Below are 23,582 nucleotides of genomic sequence, written 5' to 3'. Positions count from 1 at the left end.
TATAAATCCTATACTGCTACTACTACTAAATGTCACTGTATAGTAGGATGGGTTTGTATCACAGGTTTTCCTTGGTCTTATGATTCAAATTCTGGGTTAGTATGTAAGACTTGAGGTTCTCACAGCGGTGAGTATGAAGATTTCCGTCTTCTGGGTTGTTGCGCTGTGTAGTCTGGTCGATGTTAACCAACGTTTCAGAGGTCACACTGCCTCCGTCATCAGGGCGATGAATATGCCAATAGGGTGTGAGGAGTTGGATTTTATAGGCAGGGAAGTGAAAGGTGTAGCCTGCCCCGAGCCAATGGGAGCAGGTATGGGAGTGGACCAATGGTAGCACGTGGGCGAGAGTGGGAGAGGGAGAGAAAGTAGAGAGAGAAAGGTGAGTTTTGTTGTATGGATAAAGGCCCTGAAAGGGGCCGAGTTAGTGGTCCGGTTGGTTCTGGCGGCGCACTCTTGCTCGTTCTCGGAGTCCTCGGAGTTTGTGGATCAGAGGCTTCCAGGACCGGCTCAGGTGAAGTCCATCTTCCCTGTTAAAGTTATCAGGATGAAGTTTGATCTCGATGGCTTCCCTGATTAACCAATCCATGTAGCCGGTTTTTGAGGAGAGGATAGAAGTGTCCTCTAGCTGTATCTTGTGTTCCAAGTTGAAGCGGTGTTCAGCAACCGCAGATTTCTCGGGCTGCCCGAGCCGGATGTGGCGTTCGTGCTCCTTGATCCTGGCCTCAACGGAACGGCCTGTCTGGCCGATGTAGACTTTTCCGCACTCGCAGGGAACTCTGTATACGCCAGGCGTCTTCAGTCCTAGGTCGTCCTTTACCGGCCGGAGAAAACTGGGAATTTTCTTTGGCGGAAGACCAACAGACTTGATGTCGTGCCTGGCCAGCAACCTGCTTATGCGGTTGAAGGTCGTCCCGACGTAGGGCAGGAAGGCAACCGAGGCTGGTTTTCCAGTAGGCGGTGGCAGCCTCGCAGGCGGATTGAGAGCTTTCTGAATCTGACGGTTGCTGTATCCGTTTTTCCTGAAGGTGGTGGTGAGTGCCTCCAGTTCACTCTGTAGGCGTTTGTGATTGGAAGTAGGTGTAACATATACTTTTACAGATTTGTCGGTTTAATTACAACTAGTCATCTGATACGTAAGAGTAGTGATATTTCGTGTCTGTTAAATGTAATGCAAATGACACTTGTTAATCATAATTGCAATTAGATTTAGGGCTGTAGATACAGTTTTAATTTGAATCATCGTACTAGAGGAAACAATGTTCTTGCCACTGATCTAGGCATTGTAATGTGTTTGTTGACAGCTCTTCGCCAAGTAACAATATTCCCCTCATGCGCATTGTGCAGTCAGCAAAGCACACCGAGGGACGAGGATCGAAGGTACACCTTACCAACAAGGACCGCATGGTGAGTTGAATGTTGAATTGAATATGGGACGTACTGAATGAAGTTGAAGAGAATTAGAATAAATGTCTCGTGTTGCAGCGCAAGAGTCACTACTGTCGCCTGGACACCGAGTCAGTGACTCTATTTCAGAGTGACACAGGCTCCAAATACTTCAAGGAAATTCCACTTGCTGAGATCCTGTCAGTTGGTACTGCTCAAAGTCTTGATGGAGGTGGCTGAAGTTGAATCATTGTGTAGAAGGACAGGAGTGGAAAGGTTTGCTTCAGTGGAGTTCCCAGGTTTGAAATGTGATTTTATGCACTTCATTGATGTTCATTTAATACAGATACAGATCTATTGTTACATTATTTATTGCCCCTACAGATAACACAGGAAGGATTTATTCTTTTGCATCATTAAATGTCCAGCACTTTGAAATTATTAAAATAAAAGTTGTATACATGCTGTATATAATGTAATGTAATTTGACAGTTCTTTTTATGATCTGTTTTGGACAAATTTATTTTAGTTTCATCGTATTGTTGTAATAGATACCTTCCATATATGCGCTCAATTTGTTCTTTGTTTTTTTTTCTATGCAGAAGAACTATAAAAATGCTTATGTTGGCTTTACCAAGACTGTCCATGGGCAATACTTTGAGAATTGTAAACAATGCTTAACCAAATGATTTCCATGTTTCTTATTCCACATTCTAGGAAAATATAAGAAAAGTCAGCAGTCTCCATGTCGATAGGAATCAGACCGCTTCCTATATTAAACAGATAAATGAAGAAAGAGTACAAGTCACACATAGGAAAGCTGGACTGGAGGCAAGAAATGAACAACGCAGTTCCTTCCACAATTGTTTTCTTCTTTCTGGAGACTCTAATGAAAATGTTTGACCTTGTAAAGAAGTGAAAATGACTAATTTGAACTGTTGCAGGACATTGACTGGTGGAGCATTGGGGTCATCACCTATGAAATGTTGGCAGGCCACGGGCCGTTTGAATCTGATGGCAACGTGAGAGACTTGCAAACGCTCTACACGTAAGTATCGATGACCCAACGAACGTGTTCCCTGCGAACATCAGTCTCGTATCAACAGTTACATGCAGCTAACACATTACTGCCTATTTCAATGCCAGGAAAGCAGGTTATAATAATATTTTAATCATATGCAAGGAAACAAAATGCAAGCACAAACATTATGAAAACAAATTTTGACAAGTACAATTTTCCTTGACTCTTGTACGACCTGCTTCAGAGTTCTCCATGCAAATTACACATAACCAAGCAGTTTACTGGAAACGTCACAGGCATTAGAAATACTAATTCTCATAGCATGATTAATAAGAATGTTTTAAATGATAAATACAATGGACATGTCTTTTACAGTAAAATCGTACTTGACAAACCAGACATTCCGACATGGCTGTCAAAGTACGTGGCAGACGTTGACAAGAATCCAGATTCTCATCTTGATAGCGCCAAAGATGGCGCACTGGACATCAGGTGGCATCCATTCTTTGACGTGAGTTCTTATCCCATGTATGATATCATATAATAAATAAGACGGATTATACACATGTTTCTGTTCTGAACTGTGCTTTGTCCATGCAAATCAAGCACAGAGGCACAGCAGAGCAGTTCGTGCCTCCTGACACCATTCTGGGCGATCTCGTTGTTTGGAAAGTTCAGCATAATTTACATTTCCAGGCAAATAAGAATAACTTATGTGATAGGCCTAACACCGCCAGTACATGGGCAGTAAGACCACAGTAAAAGGTTTAGAATATATTGTCGGAGCAGAATTTCAAACGTACCTCTCAGTAAACGCCATACAGTTTTCAACAATTTACTTTGATCCTTGAAGACAAGATTGGATGTCCCCAAAGTTCCTTCCCACTAAAAGCAGTATTGTTAAGTAATGTAACTGCGGTTCAAAGTTTATATCCAAGCAGAAGATTGCCATTCAATTCCTTTTACTTCCTCTATGATTGAAGGGTCTTTTACCTCGAAGCATTCTCTCTTCTACCTCGTCGTACCTTTACTCTGCCATCAACATTGTGGTCCATTTCACTAAAGTTTGTGCTTAATCCTACAGGGACTCAAATGGGGTGACGTGATGGCGAAGAAATACCAGATGCCGCGCCCCCCCACCACCATGACCAGTCGGCTCTATAGCGTCCAGTCAGATACGAGACAGCGTCTTCAACCGGAGTGAGGACAATTACGACGTAAGTAAAAGTACTTTGTCTGACATTTTAGTATGTGCTGCATAGTAACAGGGGATTATATTCGGTGATCCTGTTACATTTGGAACTGGTGTTTCCATGTTTCCTTGAAAATGTTTTAGTAATTAAAAGTTCTATGGCAATTGGACTTATCACAGTGGAAACGGGTGGTGATTTTCTACACTCTGCGCCTAATATTAGCCCCTGTAGTCGAAAACAATCCCGTTACTTGATAGTCTCCTCTATTTGCAGGAACTTGGTAAGAAAAGATTGTTCAGTCTTATGGGCTTTTATTTCGAATGGCACCTTCTGTACAAAGTCAAATTTTTAAATTCGTGTCACCACACTGTGGTGTAATATAAAAACACTTCTTGTATAAGAAGGCAATACAGAAAAAACTCACCTTTCTCTCTCTACTTTCTCTCCCTCTCCCACTCTCGCCCACGTGCTACCATTGGTCCACTCCCATGCCTGCTCCCATTGGCTCGGGGCAGGCTACACCTTTCACTTCCCGGCCTATAAACCCAGCACCTCACACCCTATTGGCATATTCATCGCCCTGATGACGGAGGCAGTATGACCTCTTAAACGTTGGTTAACATCGACCAGACTACACAGCGCAATAACCCAGAAGACGGAAATCTTCATACTCTGATGACGGAGGCAGTATGACCTCTGAAACGTTGATTAACATCGACCAGACTACACAGCGCAATAACCCAGAAGACGGAAATATTCATACTCTGATGACGGAGGCAGTATGACCTCTGAAACGTTGGTTAACATCGACCAGACTACACAGCGCAACAACCCAGAAGACAGAAATCTTCATATTCATCGCCCTGATGATGGAGGCAGTATGACCTCTGAAACGTTGGTTAACATCGACCAGACTACACAGCGCAACAACCCAGAAGACAGAAATCTTCATATTCATCGCCCTGATGATGGAGGCAGTATGACCTCTGAAACGTTAGTTAACATCGACCAGACTACACAGCGCAACAACCCAGAAGACAGACATCTTCATACTCATCGCCCTGATGACGGAGGCAGTACTACCTCTGAAACGTTGGTTAACATCGACCAGACTACACAGCGCAACAACCCAGAAGACAGAAATCTTCAGACTCATCGCCCTGATGACGGAGGCAGTATGACCTCTGAAACGTTGGTTAACATCGACCAGACTACACAGCGCAACAACCCAGAAGACAGAAATCTTCATATTCATCGCCCTGATGATGGAGGCAGTATGACCTCTGAAACGTTGGTTAACATCGACCAGACTACACAGCGCAACAACCCAGAAGACAGAAATCTTCATATTCATCGCCCTGATGATGGAGGCAGTATGACCTCTGAAACGTTGGTTAACATCGACCAGACTACACAGCGCAACAACCCAGAAGACAGAAATCTTCATACTCATCGCCCTGATGATGGAGGCAGTATGACCTCTGAAATGTTGGTAAACATCGACCAGACTACACAGCGCAACAACCCAGAAGACAGACATCTTCATACTCATCGCCCTGATGACGGAGGCAGTACTACCTCTGAAACGTTGGTTAACATCGACTAGACTACACAGCGCAACAACCCAGAAGACAGAAATCTTCATATTCATCGCCCTGATGATGGAGGCAGTATGACCTCTGAAACGTTGGTTAACATCGACCAGACTACACAGCGCAACAACCCAGAAGACAGAAATCTTCATACTCATCGCCCTGATGATGGAGGCAGTATGACCTCTGAAATGTTGGTAAACATCGACCAGACTACGCAGCGCAACAACCCAGAAGACAGACATCTTCATACTCATCGCCCTGATGACGGAGGCAGTATGACCTCTGAAACGTTGGTTAACATCGACCAGACTACACAGCGCAACAACCCAGAAGACAGAAATCTTCATATTCATCGCCCTGATGATGGAGGCAGTATGACCTCTGAAACGTTGGTTAACATCGACCAGACTACACAGCGCAACAACCCAGAAGACAGAAATCTTCATACTCATCGCCCTGATGATGGAGGCAGTATGACCTCTGAAATGTTGGTAAACATCGACCAGACTACACAGCGCAACAACCCAGAAGACAGACATCTTCATACTCATCGCCCTGATGACGGAGGCAGTACTACCTCTGAAACGTTGGTTAACATCGACCAGACTACACAGCGCAACAACCCAGAAGACAGAAATCTTCAGACTCATCGCCCTGATGACGGAGGCAGTATGACCTCTGAAACGTTGGATAACATCGACCAGACTACACAGCGCAACAACCCAGAAGACAGAAATCTTCATATTCATCGCCCTGATGACGGAGGCAGTATGACCTCTGAAACGTTGGTTAACATCGACCAGACTACACAGCGCAACCACCCAGAAGACAGAAATCTTCATATTCATCGCCCTGATGATGGAGGCAGTATGACCTCTGAAACGTTGGTTAACATCGACCAGACTACACAGCGCAACAACCCAGAAGACAGAAATCTTCAGACTCATCGCCCTGATGACGGAGGCAGTATGACCTCTGAAACGTTGGTTAACATCGACCAGACTACACAGCGCAACAACCCAGAAGACAGAAATCTTCATATTCATCGCCCTGATGATGGAGGCAGTATGACCTCTGAAACGTTGGTTAACATCGACCAGACTACACAGCGCAACAACCCAGAAGACAGAAATTTTCATATTCATCGCCCTGATGATGGAGGCAGTATGACCTCTGAAACGTTGGTTAACATCGACCATACTACACAGCGCAACAACCCAGAAGACAGAAATCTTCAGACTCATCGCCCTTATGATGGAGGCAGTATGATCTCTGAAACGTTGGTAAACATCGACCAGAGTACACAGCACAACAACCCAGAAGACAGACATCTTCATACTCATCGCCCTGAAGATGGAGGCAGTATGACCTCTGAAACGTTGGTAAACATCGACCAGACTACACAGTGCAACAACCCAGAAGACAGAAATCTTCATACTCATCGCCCTGATGATGGAGGCAGTATGACCTCTGAAACGTTGGTTAACATCGACCAGACTACACAGCGCAATAACCCAGAAGACGGATATCTTCAAGTAATAAATTGTTTACTGTATGAGATTTCGAGTTCTTGGAGTGACAAATATGAAAATGGTTGTCTTCTGGGGTTTAGTGTGTTTACATTTCCGAGGTGCATACTGCCTCCATCATCATGGTGATCACTAAGACATGTATAGAAAAGTTGAATTACTCATAGGAGCAAGTCAGACATGGCAGAAGCCACATTGGACCACTGGGAGAGGGTGCAAGGATTTGAGTGAGGGGAGTCCGAGAAGGGAACGGATGGATGGAGGGGTGGGGACTCCAGCTTGGCAAAAGGGATGAGGGAGAGCTAGAAATATGGGAGTAGACGGAAAGTGAAATATGTGGAATGAGGATTGGAAGAACGAAAATAAGGAAATGGGGTAAAGGGGAAGAAGAAACTTATGGAATAAATTAAAATATTTTTAAATTAAATGAGTACTGAAGAAATTGGATATAATAACATGCTTTGAAGGGAAGAAACAGTCCTTATGAGGACTGGCGGGGGACCAGCAGGGAAGACAACAGAAAATCAAGGAAATTAATGCTAGTATAAATTGGGAAAACTGAAAGGTGTATAGAATAATTAAGTAGACTTAAAGAGTTGGGAGGTGTTGGAGAGAAGAAAAGGAAGTGGCTGGGGCCAGGTTATGACAAACATTGTTTCTATGGCAGAGGCCTTCTACATTCTTCGAGCAAGTGGACGAGAGACTTCCCATGACCGGTTCAGGCCGAGGCCATCCTCGCTGTTCTTATTTCTAGGTCGTGGCTTGATCTCAGTGGTCTTCCTGATCATCTTCCCCATTTATCGGGATTGAGTGGATGTGTCCCGGAATTGGTTTTAATGACCCAAGCTTATAATGTGCAAAGCCACAGCTGATTTATTTATCTCAATGTGCCAAATGGATGTAATGCTATTCTGCTCAGTGTAGATAGTCTTCATAGGGCGTGCTGTACAGACCCAGTGTCTGTAGTCACAAGTCGCCCTTGACGGGCTGCAAGGAAACTAGGGTTTTGAAGGACTGTTATTGAATATTGTTATTTTACTGTCAGTGATTGTCCTTGGCTTTAATTTAAATGAAATTCCTTCATTGATACATCATATTTTCATGTTAGGTGTTTGTTTCTCAGGTATTTACAGTCATTCATTTATTCAGCTTTTATTTCCTTATAGTGGTATATTTTTTCCATTCTTTATTACATCTAAGTCACAGTAATTGAATATTTTTTTTTTCCTTTTTAGGAATACGCAGTGATCTGATCCCAGTTTATCCCGAAGAAACAGTATTTTGGTTGGAAGGAAATAATGGTCACAAGTATATGGATTTAAATAATTGACAATATATTTTAAATTGTTATTTAATAATTGATATGTGTTTGTGTAGGAGGCGGTTGGGTTGATGGATTCAGCCCTGATACAAAGGAGTCTACACCAGGGCTGGAAGATGTAGAAGCTCTGATGACAACCGTTGTTTCACCAATTGGCAGAAGCAAAACAAAAAAAGTGAGTGTACTGGAATTACTTAGAAATTTAAATCAGGAATTACGTTTAACTTTTCTCTGTCTGTCGCAGTTGCATTCCTAGAGGCTGGTTTTCTACTGGTCGTTTAGCCATGTCTCAGTTAAACATAAGATACTATGACCAGAGGACCAGACGCTATCGTAGAATTCGAGTTGCTTGGTTCTGAGACCTCTGACGTTTTGGTAATAAATGTCCAAAGAATTTAAGAGCTGTTTTCTAGTAGACATGGAAAAACCACCCGTGTTGACATCACCGGTGAGAGCCATTTAACTGAGTGAAGTAGCCCCATCCTCCAGAGGTTCCTCAGAAATGGCATTTGCACCTAATTGATCTGAAGGTGCGACACCTAGAGCTGAAACCTCGATAACATAAATAGTGTAGAGCAGAGAGCTCTTGCCATAGGTAAAATATTATAACACTAGAGACTGGCAACATGACTATCAAGAATTTTTCTCTCTTTATATTTGTCCACAGTTTGTCAAATAACAGAATACTTCTATAACCCAAACTTATAATACATGCCGTATATCTGTGAATAACCTTAGACACTGAGAACAGATGACCTGAAATAGCATATATGGCAATAAATTAACGAAATATTGGTTTCTGCCACATGAGAAAGATCACGTTCAATTACATTTTTCGAAACCATAGCATACCCCCACCTTCAGTGCATTTGTTGACATTTTATGTGTATCCTTGCAAAGAAGTGAACTGTATGTACACAGAGACAATATCGAAATATAAATCAAATTTCATGCACATGTGAGCGCTTACATTTAACATGACGGGATAGCGTGTTGGAAGTATTCTGCATTGATGGAAATTTACTGGTGCAGTCAGTTGTTAATCAAATTACAAAATTGACACTAACACAGAAATTATAAGCAGAGTTACAGCAGCATCTGATTTAACGTTAAAGTAATATTTTTATCCGAAAATATTATTTAAAATACTAGCATACAACAACACAGTGCAGTAATGGCTTTTAACTGTTCCACATATAAATGTCTTAATTATAATCAGAAAGACGTTTACTGTGTTTACAGGCGTGGCATCGTCTAAGGCCATTTATGATTGTCTAGAGCATATAAGGCAGAAAGAGGAGAAAGTCATTTTAATTATTTCATTTCATTGCCCCAGTATGCTGTCTAGTGTGGGTTGTCTGATGCGCCAGTTTAAAAAATCCAATGATAGCGGAATTCTAATTATAAGAATATATGGGGCCCAATATCAAGGAAATTCCGTTAGCTTCACTATTAAATGAAGTGAGAAATTTATATAATTATATATCTCTCTGTCAGTAACTAATTTGGGCTATTTATTGCTGAGACTGTACGAGTTTACATGAATATACAATTTCACTACATTATATACCTTGAAAAGTAAACGTAGTTCTACTGTAATGTAGACATCCGCGTCAAACAATTTAAGTACGTTGTCTTGGGATGCGCATTTCGTAGGTAGGGTCAGTGCAACCTTTAGTTGTTCCTATAACCATGACGTCACGTGTTCTCAGGCTGAGAACTGAAGATATGTGGATGAATCCTTGGTCGCCAACAGCATATGATGGCTGAAATTCTAGTTTTGATGTTGAATGTGGGGTTTAGAATCCCTTACAATAAATAACAGCACTGGAAACGTGTCAAGATTTTTTCAAACGTATTCCTTGCGACTTTGCTTGGTTCACTGTATTCCGTGTTGCACTAAAATACAAAAAGTATCGTTGCAGATCGAAGGAGTATCCTACCTTTACGCTAAGTAGAATCATAACTATATTGTCCATGTTATTTCAATAAATGGTCGTAATATATAAAATTTCATAAATATAATTCATAAAGTCTAATAAAATCTGCATTTATATTGCATTTACCATATAACTGTTATTTTACACTACTAAGATCAAATAAAAAAAATAACTTAATTTCACACAAAATTATAACATCCCAAACTCCGAATTCTGAATTAGTTACGTACGCTTACTGCAAATTACAAACTCACTAAACAAGCCTTTGAAAACGAAATCACTGTCTTTATGGGTTCAGTCAAGAGTTACTAGCCCTAAAAAAAACAGAGTTACGAAACACAACAGTGAGCCTTTTTCTGGAGCAACTGTGTCGGTTGCTGGAAATTATCACGTTCTGTGCACATTATGCCAACAGTCAGTACTACTATTCTTCTCAATGTTTTCCATACATTTAGATTGATTAATAAATATCATATTAAAACGACATTTAATTCGTCAGTCACAGATGATTTCTACAGTCATGCAACGGAAAGACATACACGAATAAGATTCGATTACCTCATTCCCCGTTTCAATCTGCAAGTGAAGCAAACATTATCTGCGGGTGTTAATTTGATTTAGCTGTTATGAATCGTTACGCGTTCAGTAGTGTCGTGTTCAAATATGGACATAAAGTGATGTATTGATGATTTTTGCAGAAGGAAAAACAGAATTATAGTTTTCGAGGTTTTGAATCTTTAGTATTACGTACATAGTGTGTCACGCCCTTCTGTACTACCCCGCGATCCAGCCCTCTTCGCAAATTTGTCATTACGATAGATGTCAATGTTGCATTACCAGCAGGTTACACTGAACTTTCAATGTTGGCATTGTCAACAAAGACTGCTACTGCCTCTGTTTCCCAGCCTCTACCCTAGGCCCAAATACTAGGTGTGCTGTTATCCGGCTTTGCCACTCGGTTTAGCGTTTTTTTATTTTGTCTTTTTTACCTTTCAATCATGCGTTAGTCTCTATTTACACGTTGTATCCAATATGTCTCTCGCCCTTTTATCATTCCCCAATGTCGCTTCACCTATCCCTTCTTCCGTTGTCACTGACTGTTATTGTCTTTGTAACTGTTTATGTTCATTTCACAATTTATATCAATACCACTAGCTCCAAACTTTACAATTCTATACAATATCCACGTTATACACTGATATTTCTAAAGTTTGAAGTTTCTGTAATACTGTCCCATTCCAATATGCACACGTAAACTCCGAATATCTCGTTAGTTTTCATTTTCCCATGTATTTATTCTTTTATGCATATGTTGTAGCTGGGTCTCATCCTCCCACAAACTTTGTGTTTCGTGCATTTCGTTTCTTGTCGTGGCCAGCCTGCGGCGTTATGTTTTGTGCAGTACCGATGGGAATCATCAGGCTTGGACAAACATGGAACCATGTTCTCAGATTTATACCATTTTGTGCTTTGTACTGCTGATGTGCAGATTGACATTTGGTTTCGATATGTAAATATAAACCAGGCGCTGAAATAATATAATGTACTCAGTACTCTCTTGTTACTGCAGATGTCAGTCAGGTATTAATTTATATGTATGATTTACTTGTTCATTAATGCGTAAGCATATAATGAACCTGAAATAATGTTTCTGAAATTATGATCAGTGAACTTACTGGTTTGTAGACGTGCATCAGTTACTGCCAAATGTAAATTAAAGTCGATAACGTATAACTCAAGATAATTTAATTCTTATTCTTAAACTTCTTTGTTACATAGACGTTATGCTTTGGATAAAACGTGTCACGTGTTGTATAACGAATGATTTAAACCTTTAGTGTTTAATCGTTCAGAACATAATATAGATGTATTATATTTTACGAAACCTGTAAAGCATCCGCCTTGGTGAAAACACAGACAGTAATTTTCTCGGTAAAGTCATATATTTTCTGTTTTCATGCAGACTTAGACGGTAAATTCTTTAGACCTCTGAGATTTCTCTCCTCCTCTGAAGACGGGCAGAAATTTTTTTCGAAATTCTTCAAGATTTTCTAGTTATTTAAATATGAGTGTAATAATCCCCTACGAAACGCTGGAAGTTTCTCCAAAATACAACTGTGCTACAACCAGAATAATAATTATTGACCTGGAAGACCTACGAAGGAAAATGAAAACTTGCATAAATGCTTTCGTCCCACACAAGAACGTCAATTGTTAATACCAACATTACGATATAGCAAAACTTCAGTTTTAAGCATGTATTTTATTAGGTCCTAATTTAGACGTACTCTCCCTTCTGACATTGGACCAAAGTCTCCAAACATAATTTAATTTCGTATTAAGAATCTCATTAAATACACTTCCCCGCTTTCCCCTCAAAAGTCGATATTATGCGCATGCACACAAAGGTCAGTTTGACAATATGGCCCTGTGTAACAGCTGATTCACTCCCTAAACTTCAGAATGTTATAAATTACGGTCAATGACAATTCTTACCATGTGCTGAGCTACTGACAGGTTAAAATTTCAACCAACCTGCTCTCAAACGATCTCAGTCTACATTCTCTGACGCAAGAGACCACCTCCTACGCCCATATAAAACAACAGGTATAACTTAAATAAACTAAACGTTTTCGGTAATTTATCCAAGCATTATGTTGGAGGACACAAGCCCATCCTCGTTTAAAATTCTCCTTTGAGCAGCAAGAGTTCCGAGTCCCGCCGCATCACATTCTCACATTCTGTATTGTTTTTAGCTACTTCATTTAATTTTAAATTTTTGTTAAAGTGTGCAACATGGGCATTTGTAAACCTTCATATTCTTCATCACTACAATGTTTATTACTGACATATCTTTGCACTTAAGAGGTCTAGAATCTACTTTGTCTTTAATTCTCTTTGTAACAGGCTTGTCGTCTGGTTTAAGGGTCCTACTTGCAAATAAATTATACTTCCTTACAGGAATAACAAAAAACTCAGTAGCATCAAGCTTAACCAACAAACAAGGAAGGTTTAGTTGACTTAGTTACTGCTACATCTCCTCGTTATTTTTCATCGGTAACAAAAGGAGAAGAGAGTAACTAATTAAAGAGGAAGGTCCTGATGCATTTAAAGATTTTCTCTGTTCATACGAATGACAATATTGCGTCAAAATTCACTGCAAATTGTAGTACAATTTTACGAATACTACGGAAATCATAAATTAAAATAACTCTTCTCTTTATTTTTCAAATTCTGTGTTGTTAAAGGTACATCAAGAACCTTTTGTTAAGGAAGATGTTCAAAGAAAGACGTGGATCAGTGACATAGAGAAAGCAATGTGTTTTGTTTATTTGCTATTAACCTATAACTTCACACAATATCTAACGCAGCATCCATTGAGGCTTTAAGCAGAACTTCAGAGGACTTCACGAAAAACAATTTTCTGATAGGACGTGTTAAATTTCATTTTTCTTTATCCTGGCACGGCAGTCAGACAAATTTGTTTGTGCCCTAAATGGAAGGGCTATCACCACACAGACATGTGTAAGCACCCGTACACACAAAGATGTTACAGAAAACTGCTGTAGAATAAGTTTAATATTTGTAGTCCCAAAGTGGGTACATCTCTTGCTAATGCGAATGTATATTCACAAGTTTGTCATGATACAGCCATAATAAATTGTATTATTTCATGTAAGTTATTACAAGAAACCCAGAACAAAGAACTAGTATGTATTAAGAGTAGAAGTTTCGAGGTATATTATGTGGGTAACAAGACTCCCTGAAACCCACGGTTACCTTCACACCTGTGAAAAGCTTACTTCTCCACTGCATTGCATTAGAACGAAATCGATATAAACGTAATTTCGAGTAACCAGAAAAAACAGAAAATGTCTGTGTCATAATATTAACGAAAACGGATGCATACGTAAGTTATAAGCTACCAAAACAAAATACAGTACATCGTGCTTTATATTTTTTTTCCATAACAAGTTTCAGCACAGTAGAACAATCCATCTCCCGCTAACTGGTGTCCCAGACAACGTGTCGCCATTTTGTTCAGTACCTGGTATTGAAGCCATGTCATCTGTGGTACAGTTTATGTAGCGAAGACTGCAGAATTAAGAAATGCAGCTGAGTAGCAAAAACGTTTATAGGTGAAATACATAAATGAATGAATAATCAAATACATGCCCATCACATTAACCTGATGCAGCTGGTACCGCCTTCTACCCTCGAACATTGACACTGTGGGTTCAAATTTTATTCGCTTATGTGTTATCTTCCGTTTTGTAGGAAGATAATCATCCTCTTACTAAATGTACCACTTAACGATATACAACTTTTGTAGTTGAATCAAAATCGCTAAAAGGTAAACATTATTTCTTAATATTACTCCAAAATAAGGCCCACTCCAAATTGTTTACATCGTTCGTTAAAACATGTAGATCGGTATTAAGAAAACCTTTAAAAATTAAAACACGTGTTTGAGAAGTATCACACAACCATATTAAAGTCTGGAAGAGCACTTAATTTATCAAAACAGTTTTAATTGCTGCAATAAATTCTCTAGCGTTCTGGTGGTAACAGATGATAATTCAAAGAAAAAGATTCTAAAATACAACGTACAGAATGAACTGAGTACATCTGAACTGAATTGATGTAAGCCATCGTAAGATCCATTTGTGGGCTCATGTAATAATAGTAATGCACACTGACGTTCCATGGAAAGAAATCCGTTCATAATTAATATAACCACACACAAATCACTGAAACTCCCGCACCAAAGACACAGTAAAGAAGAAAAAATAAGTAGCAGCACACACGACAGATATGAGAAACGGTTGGAAAATTATAATTAAGAAATCTTAACTGAAAACCCACATGGGATGTTTAGGCGTAGATCGAGGGATAATACCTAGCGAATGTTTCTATTGCGTGTACTGAATTCAGCTGGCTAAGAATAAGGTATAAGCTCCTGTGAATATGGTAATGAATCTTTGGGATCTACAAAAGACAAAGGATTTCTTGACCAGCGAAGGAGACCTGTGATCTAAGAAGTTATGAGTAAAATCGGACTCTGAAGCAGAGTGGAATTCAAAGATGAAATTAACGAACCCAATGCGATCAGCGCAATGAGCAATTTTCTCATTTTGAAACGTTTCAGCTTCAAGCATGTAAAGGCGGAAACAGACACACAGTGGTACCTGGCTACTGTCCAAAATGATGAGGTGTGAGGATATCTCTTTTAAGCACGTGTTCCTCGCTAAGGCTGTTATTTTTTAATTGACCACGGTTTGGAAATGTTAGTGAGAAAGAGCATATGGTTATGGATTCAGAAGAACACTCCCGCTATCTGTTGGACCTGATCCAGCATTAGCCTATCTGCTGTAATGGTTACGTTACTTTGAATAGCGACAAGTCGTATCCTGGATTTCGAGACGAGTGGAAAATCCTGTACGTAACCACTAATGCTGGAATACAGACAAAGGTAAATGAATTCACATATGGAACTGGTAACGGTAAGTAAAAATAATTAATAAATTCAGTTGTGAGCAATCAACACGCAATGGCACCATATGGGGGCATGGAGGGGAAATTTCATGTACACTTAACCTCAGCCTTTGGTAAACGCTATAATTCGTGTCCTAATACGTGCCATCATTAATCAATGAAGAGGAGACTGATTTCTCTAGAGCTGGTCTGGACGTATTCGCGAAGGTAAACAGTAGTCCCGTCCATGAAATAGAGACCCAACTCTCCTGATCTTAGAGACTTAGTGACTGAGGAAAACCGGCCAAATAATTATGATAAATAAAGCTGTCCCGCTGCACGCCATGGAGGCGATTGTGGGGAGATAAGATACAGCTCCTCGTTCTTGACCTCAGCACTAGATGGAGGTGAGTGGTCAGCTTCATGCTCCGGCCACGCTTAAACCCGAGGACAGGATTTCAAAGCCGGTCTGAATGCTGAGTTTAGAAGAACATCCTTTGTCCCTGCCGGAAATAGAACATCGGTCTAGTCCGACTCCAATAATTAAATACGTTTAGTTATCGTAATTACAGGAACAAAATTCACACAGCCACTAAAGATTTATTTATTACAATATTTTATGAGCGCAGTTTATACAAGAAGAGTCTGCAGGCGACGGAGAAATTTAGATTGAACTGGTGAAGGTAAATGTGCTATCTCATGAACTATTGAATGGAATTCTACGATCGGCATTTCGGATAAACACCAAACTTATCGTGATAACTTCATTTTCACATACTCTGTTAATTATGATCTATATATTGTATCAAACGCAAATGTGACAAAACAGCTTATCAGAAGGTAACGCACGATAAAGGAAAACATGCACTTAAACTACAATGGGGTTAGCTCACAAAACATTCGTATGCCATTCAAATAAAATCAAGGCTAATAATGTGTACGAAACAGCAAGGAATTAATCTGGAAAATATGTTCACTCCACTGGAATATACGTTTTAAGACATGACCTTGAATAACTCATAAAAAGAAGAGAAAAATATCGTTTTAGAATTAGCAGTCTTCTATTTAACAAACAAACTGTGAGGAATCTGTACATTGTCTTCTTTTGGAAATTTTTTAAAGAAACTGTCTACTTCCGCTCGGTCCCCAGCTGAGTCCTGCAATATATCCATCTAATCATCCTTCCAGTGGAATTTAGTAAGAAAAATCTTCAGATTATTAAAATGAATTTCCCTTTGTAAATTACAATATTTCGTTACTTATTCAGTACCACAGGAAGATAACTTTGAAAAACTGAGTCGCTTAATGAACAGTGCAAAATGCGTAGCAGCTGCAGCACAAACAGAAATTCTACCACAAACTGCGGTTAAACCGAAAAGTTTAGTCGATTACATTCAGGCTATTTACTTTTTATCCCGTAATATCCAACGGTTCATACTTTGTACTGCGAAAGCGGACCCTAACAACGTTACAGTCTTACAATTTTCACATTCCTCAGCGAATTTCAACCCCAGGACAATGGTTGCACTGCGTTGTAATTTCCCGTGCTTCGTTCCTTTTACACAGCAACGGAAAAGACTTGAACGCACATCGTTTAGTTCTACGCTTCATCACACAAGTAAAAAGCCCGTTGGCATTGAGCAGGGAATGATACTTTTTAATATTTTAATCATACACCCTTTGCCTTCCTTTCATTAAACCCTATCTCCCGTAACACATCCATACACATACCTTCCACGTTCCGGCATCTTTTAACATTCTCATATTACCTTGCTAATACATTTTACCTTTATGATCGTACATCATTTTCCATTGCCTATATAATTTTTTTTTAAATTATAATCGCAAGAACTCACAGAATTTTAGCCGATTTATAATAACCATCAGCAAATTCTATACTTGAAGGCTGCAGGACAATCGTTGAAATGTAAGACGAACAGCGAAGCCCAGGTCAGTGCAGACAGCACAGAACTCTCAGAGTAGCAAACCCAGCAACGCTATAATCTTGACTTAGAATCATGGTAAGCGGCTAAAGTCCTTTAGTGGCCTTTCGGTTAACAATTTGTGACAGCTGCTTTACCGATTGTACACTATAAAACAATGGGTTTTGCATAATCAATTGGGTGCAAAGAAAAAGCTTGTTTTCAAAAAGACACGATTTCTCTCAAGCGAATTTGCTTTGACCTACCTCTGGATAACTCGGATCCTGATGGTATGACTCACCCTGTACCCTCACCACTGGTCACAATAAGCGTGTGGACGTCGAGCCCCGCGCGAGGCAGCAGAATCCGATCCGATCCGTCCTCCGCGCTGTGGAAACGCTCACCCGTGCTCTGTGAAATGATTCGGTACTTGTGTAATTGAGCAGCGAGCTGCTATTCGGTCGGACATTATTGAATTGTACTATGTGATGACTCACAGCTGCAATTATGAGTTGGAGTAACACGATTACTATTATTCAACGATGTGCTGTTAACACAAACCTAACGACATGTGTAATAAGCAGGCGCTTCAGTTCAACACCCACATTATGCCACATATTCTGAGGATTAGATACGGTTCGTAGGTAATTTAATGAAGATCTGTCAAACTGAAGGCGGAAGTCACGGTTGAATTTCTTAACATTAATTAGAAGCAGGAGTGATAACCACACAGTAGTGACATTTGTCAGTTCTACTATCCTAAAATAAGGGGTGATGTGAATAAATCACGAAGTTCTTTAAAACTCTTTACAGCCGATAAACTTTAACGTTAATAAATGACAATGGCTTGACCTCACGGGTCAACAGCTCGTTCAAAGAGAACTGCTGAATATCGAAAAGGCTTTAGAAAGCTGACAGAACTTAATCTGAATACACAGTTTGCTACTGCACATACAGAAATTAAAAGTGATCTAGACGAAACGATATTCGATTGCAACTCAAATTTCACTGCACACAAACACCTGAATAAATACATTCCTTCACAGATGGTCCCCGGAATTGGCCACCGCGGTTACCGGACTTAACTCCTATAAATTTCTTAGGGATAATTGAATAACATGGCGCGTGAACGAAAAGTAAACATAAGAGTGGAAATACATAATCGCATTTTTATGCTGCAAGAAAAATGAATTACAATAATATTATACGTAACGTTCAGATCATCTTGGATTTAAAATATCCGTAGCCTACAAACAGCTGAAAACCTGACCCATTTCCATACGTTTCTGACTGGGACTGACTTTAAAAATAAGATGTTAAAGTACAGACATAAAATCACCGGACATTCTGTATAGTATTATCATCGTCATCAGTAGTGGTAATAATGCTTGGGCCTGAATATTCGAGTATTTTACTCAAATGTAACGACTGATAAATATTTTATCTGAAACTAAATGTCCATTAATTTCTGGTTTTATCGCCCAACTTTACTGTTAAAAATGATTCATACATATATCGACTGAGGGAATATACGCTGTTAGCAGATGAACTGATATTAATCAGTGTTCCCTGTGTCGTACGGGAAAAAACCAGAGGATGACAGTGGGACGAAAGGTGACGGATGTGGTAGACAGGTGATCTGTCGCACACAAATTTCATGAGTGGTTTTTGCTGTGATAAATTATTATATGCAATTCTCTTGCATGAAATGGGTCATCAGAAATTATATTGAGTCACCTTGCAGCTTCAGTTATTGTTCTTAAAATACCCGGGCTTATCTGTTTCCAGGCAACGTAAATATTTCCTTCCACTGACGTTACGAAATTTCAGATAAATATTTAAAAGTCCTAGAAATTACGGGTCGAAAAATTTCTGTGTATTGGAGACAGCAAAATTGCTACTTCGCATTTCCGAGATCCTGTTTAAAAAAAAAATTCCGACCCGATCCTGAAAATTAAACGATGTTCCTTTTGGGCCATAAAGAATTAAAAAAATGTGGTTAATAAGACTTGACATACGTGAGTGACAAGTTTCAAGATCCGGCGTCTTTACCCCAGGAAAAGAGGAAACCCCGTGCCCTTGTACAGAATGTTTGATAGATTTCAGAGTTGAACTTCAGTACCCTGAGAACGAGGACGAAGATGCTTCTCGAAACTCTAGTGTTTTCTCCATCCAACCACCTGACACGGCTGGTAGCCCAAGAAAAACTCATTATATACTCAGTCGCCGTGAAAGCTTCAGATCAAAGCATTTTTATTGATTTTTAAAGCAGATATACCTACATACTTCAAGGATTAATATACATAACTTTAATTGTGCATATAAACTGATGTAGGACACGTTGGCATTTGCGAGAGTGGTAAGTCTTAAGGATTACAATCCTGTCAGCTGTACTGTTTAATATAATGTCCCAGCGTCAAATGTACAGTGAAAAAGTGATAAGAATTAATTCCCGTTGTCATGGTTTCATATCTGCGTCAAGTAATTAAATATAACTCACCCACCTAGGAGTTTGAAATCACTCTGATCAGCAGACATTCAAGACACTCACCTGAAAAAGAGCAGAAGACACAAATAAATTACAGTTTTACGTGTTAAAATTTCTACAGTGACGTAATAATGTTATTATCGTTGTACAGTATTTGAAACAGAGTTTGCAACGCGTTGTTTCAGAATTTGAGTAAAGAGCAAAAGTTGAAAACTAGTCCCAACACGCTGCAGGCTGACATAAAGCAGTCAGCGCCAAATGAAATTCGCTCTGAATTAACTCACTAGAAGTTGCATAAAATTCAACAATTAGTTTCGCCATATCTGACCACGCATTAAGTTGCAACTCGAAAATCCTAAAATAATTTGCATAAAATCTGATAGGCTTATTGCGGATATTAACTAAAATTCGTCGACAAACACCAGATCTGATTAAAATCTAATATGAACAAATTTGCATAACTTTTGGATCAAAACTTTTGTAAAACAAATTGATCATTCATGCCCTTTAAACTTTCTCCAACTTTTACAATTTTCCAAATAATTAAAAAAGCTATTTATATGGTGTTTCATCTCATAATTCGGAGGCCAATTGAATGATTTTGATCAAACCACATGAACCCCCCCTGAAAAGGGGACTGCCAGATTATGTTACTGAGGCCACGATCGTCTGATCAGGGGTTCGAAGCCTCCGACTCCAAAGAACACGGAGAGGGAAGATAAGCCACTTCGAGCCATGAGGCATGGCTCACACATTTTGGGGGACCTTGATTGTCCTCCACTCTTGTTTTAAGCAGTCTCTGAAGATTCCTCGCTAGTTAAGAATCCAGACGAAATAGCAAATTGAGAAATTTTCGAACATCTTTCAGGGTTCAAAGGGACAAACTTATTTTGGTCCAAAATTCTTCACGAACAACCCCTTTGGAACGTTTGCACGCCTCTACATCGGGGAAGGGGTGCTCCACAGGTTAAAATCAGTGCAACATAGGCAACACGGAGCTTCTAATCTTGCTCCGTGGAAACATATCACTTCTTGAGCCAAAACCCTGTCCCCTGAGGGGGTCACAGTAGAGAGCATACTGAGGTCTTGGCTAACGTAATCATTAACTGGCGGTAAATTATATTTCCCTCGTAAAGACAGACAAGTAATACTTGAAAGTTTGTTTCAGAACATGATAAAGTCTGTAACGATAGAGCTCAGAGCTCTGTGATTTCTTTTGTTAGATCCCTACTAGAGACTTAGGTTTTCCTTTGATTGTTCTGTGACTCGCCCAAGACACATGAGCGTTTAACACTATTATTCTGGAAAAAAGTCTCTTTCTCAGCTGTGAGTTGCCGAGTCAAATGTAGAAAAGGTAAACTTTGTCGGAATGGACGTGCTAAAACAATGTATGAACAGAGAATGAACCAAAGCAAGATTAGTAAAAATGACTTGTTTAAGGAGTCCCAGGGGAGACCATAAGCACAATGGCTAGACCAAGATACAAAAGCTGGTTTGGACAGGGAACGAGAATAGTGGTCGGCAGATAAAATTAAAAAATGTGCAGTTGGTACAGCTGAGACACACAAGCGTAGGAAAGACATGAAGTGAAGGATTTGACCATGAATTACGTTTCGGCAGTGTGTTGTACTGCCATCTTCAGACGATGTGTTTCCGTACTTACACGTTCATATCGTTTCGTTTTGTATTAGATATAATACATGTGAAAAGAGAACATTGGTTGAATGTGTTATGACGTCTCTGTATTCAAAGTATAAAGAAAAATGGATTAATTGCTTCTGGATTGTTGGTGACTTCAAACAGTGACTGGACTGAGTCATAATCTACAGGATAAGAATTGTTTGTGTCCGTCACATTTTAATAATATGCTCGGAAATTATATAGACGCTCCCACGGTTTCGGAAGACCCGGCTTACACAAACCGTCCCATATAGCATAAAACACAATTTTCTGCATCTTAAAATTAAGTGTTTTGTCGTGCGCTGCCAGAATATGATTAAAATGTAAACGAAATTTTGTTTTTATAAACGTTTCCTATCCTTACTAAGGCGTTTCTCCACGCTAGCTTCATCTTCATGTTTTCATTTCTTTTCTACAAAGCAGAGACATGTAAAAACGCGTATACATACGTACGTACGTATATTACAGCAGCTATTTCGATTTACACAAAATTCGGGTTACACAATACCTTCCAGAACGGAATGATAGCGTAAGTCCGGGAGGATCTGTATTTCGTAACGGAATAAACATAATTTCCTCACGCTTTCCTTACAGCGTGCTTTTAGAGGTACGAACTACGGTGCTGCGATGTGGTGCTCACTATGGCCACCAGATCGCATCACTTCACGAACTTCCTCATACGTCATTTATTGTCATCGCTTGTAGGATATCCAAAAAGTACAATTCTGAGACCGTGCAGGATGGCACAAACGCCATGTAAAATTTTATCGAAATATGTCCTTCTCGAGTTGAATGGATTAGACGGACGGACGGACGGAGACACGAACTTTGCGCAAAGAACGCGTAATAACTAGCACAGACGGGCGTTTGCATGACTGAGCTACTTACTCAGGAAAATAACATTTACTTAACGTGAACGTGCAGAAGCTAAGAAGCCTTCGTTGAGCGGTGGGGCTGGAAGGTCTTGTTAATGTACCAGCGTAACATCTGATAATGTACGTGTTCCTAACAATTACGCGAGCGAGCTTGGAATAAACCATGCATTCAGTGGGAAGGGAAAATATGAACTTGTTTGTTGCCAAACACATTACATAGATTTTCCAGACTGATCTCTTTTCTTAACTTAAGCATACTTTAAATGTATTAATATTGGTAAACTATTGTCATGTTTCAGTAAGTACATATATATCTCATTTCCATCATTAATAATAACACGACAATAACACCAACAGTTGGCACAGTATCATAAAATAAACTACTGAATTAGCTGTCCGTCACAGCTCCTACAAGACTTGTTCGTTAATATTTACTTATTTCTCTCTCCCATTCTTTTATTGCTGATGAGGGTGTGAATAATGACCATCACAAAGTCTAAATTTAAAGGAACGAGAAGGTTGGTTGTCTTGTGCACTGAAAAAAAGTCGACGAAACTCCGCCCTAAGAGAAACCTTGCATAGGAATGGTTTTGCTTTGTACTGCAGACATCTGTTCTTGAAGACGACAAATTTGCGATAAAAACACATCCCACGAGATGTAATTTACACTCCAGTAAATGAATTCTGGTGTGTGTACTCAGGACACTTGTCAGTATACTAGCGCATTAATGGCCTGTGCTATTTAACCTAAAGCTGTGATATCAATGTAGTCACTGCAGATTGGATTCCTAAACCGAATGACCTCGTGGGGGGTGTACAGATTTTCAAACTCTGTATTCCTGAGACAATAATTTTACTAGAGATATTCAAATCCTCCATTTTATTGTGCGTAAGATTTTCACAAAGTAACGAAAATGGCTCCTCAAATATTCATTAAGCACTCTCAAAATTCGCAAAAATATCAATCGGTTTCCACCTCCAAGATTTCTAGGGCACTGGTAAATCCATAAAATTGAAAAAAAAAAGTACTTAACGTTCAAAAACATATCAATAGATTTCTGCCCCCCCCCCCCTACCCCATAGTACACTGGCAATTAGGAGTTCCATAAAATTAATTCTAGACTCAACTATTAGTGGAAACACACTGACACACCTATCAA

General features: G+C 39.6%; 2 protein-coding genes across 2 annotated transcripts; both read left to right on the top strand.

Moving 5' to 3' along the window:
- Nucleotides 1-1,052: 1,052 nt before the first annotated feature.
- LOC147871637 (serine/threonine-protein kinase D1-like) lies at nucleotides 1,053-1,660 on the top strand. Its single transcript, XM_087360580.1, has 2 exons — nucleotides 1,053-1,404; nucleotides 1,483-1,660. Exons 1-2 carry the CDS (start codon nucleotides 1,330-1,332, stop codon nucleotides 1,621-1,623), a joined length of 216 nt encoding a protein of 71 aa, XP_087216706.1. The 5' UTR covers nucleotides 1,053-1,329; the 3' UTR covers nucleotides 1,624-1,660.
- A 338-nt stretch (nucleotides 1,661-1,998) lies between these two features.
- LOC147871636 (protein kinase C delta type-like) lies at nucleotides 1,999-3,608 on the top strand. Its single transcript, XM_087360501.1, has 4 exons — nucleotides 1,999-2,049; nucleotides 2,328-2,431; nucleotides 2,780-2,915; nucleotides 3,489-3,608. The coding sequence occupies exons 1-4, from the start codon at nucleotides 1,999-2,001 to the stop codon at nucleotides 3,606-3,608; spliced, it is 411 nt and encodes a 136-aa protein (XP_087216627.1).
- The last annotated feature ends 19,974 nt before the right edge of the window (nucleotides 3,609-23,582 follow it).

This window comes from Zootermopsis nevadensis, unplaced genomic scaffold, assembly GCF_977971745.1.
Source record: "Zootermopsis nevadensis isolate Lab colony 2312 unplaced genomic scaffold, Znev_1.0 Znev_ptg000045l, whole genome shotgun sequence".
Taxonomy (NCBI): domain Eukaryota; kingdom Metazoa; phylum Arthropoda; class Insecta; order Blattodea; family Termopsidae; genus Zootermopsis; species Zootermopsis nevadensis.
The sequence above is the reverse complement of the archived record's forward strand: the minus strand, read 5'-3'. Positions and strand labels throughout refer to the sequence as shown.

Coding starts and splice junctions, on each gene's coding strand:
- LOC147871637 (XM_087360580.1), top strand. CDS start 1,330: ATGCGCATTGTGCAGTCAGCAAAGCACACCGAGGGACGAGGATCGAAG. Junction 1,405..1,482: donor TTACCAACAAGGACCGCATG/GTGAGTTGAATG, acceptor CTCGTGTTGCAG/CGCAAGAGTCACTACTGTCG.
- LOC147871636 (XM_087360501.1), top strand. CDS start 1,999: ATGCTTATGTTGGCTTTACCAAGACTGTCCATGGGCAATACTTTGAGA. Junction 2,050..2,327: donor TGGGCAATACTTTGAGAATT/GTAAACAATGCT, acceptor GAACTGTTGCAG/GACATTGACTGGTGGAGCAT. Junction 2,916..3,488: donor GGTGGCATCCATTCTTTGAC/GTGAGTTCTTAT, acceptor TTAATCCTACAG/GGACTCAAATGGGGTGACGT.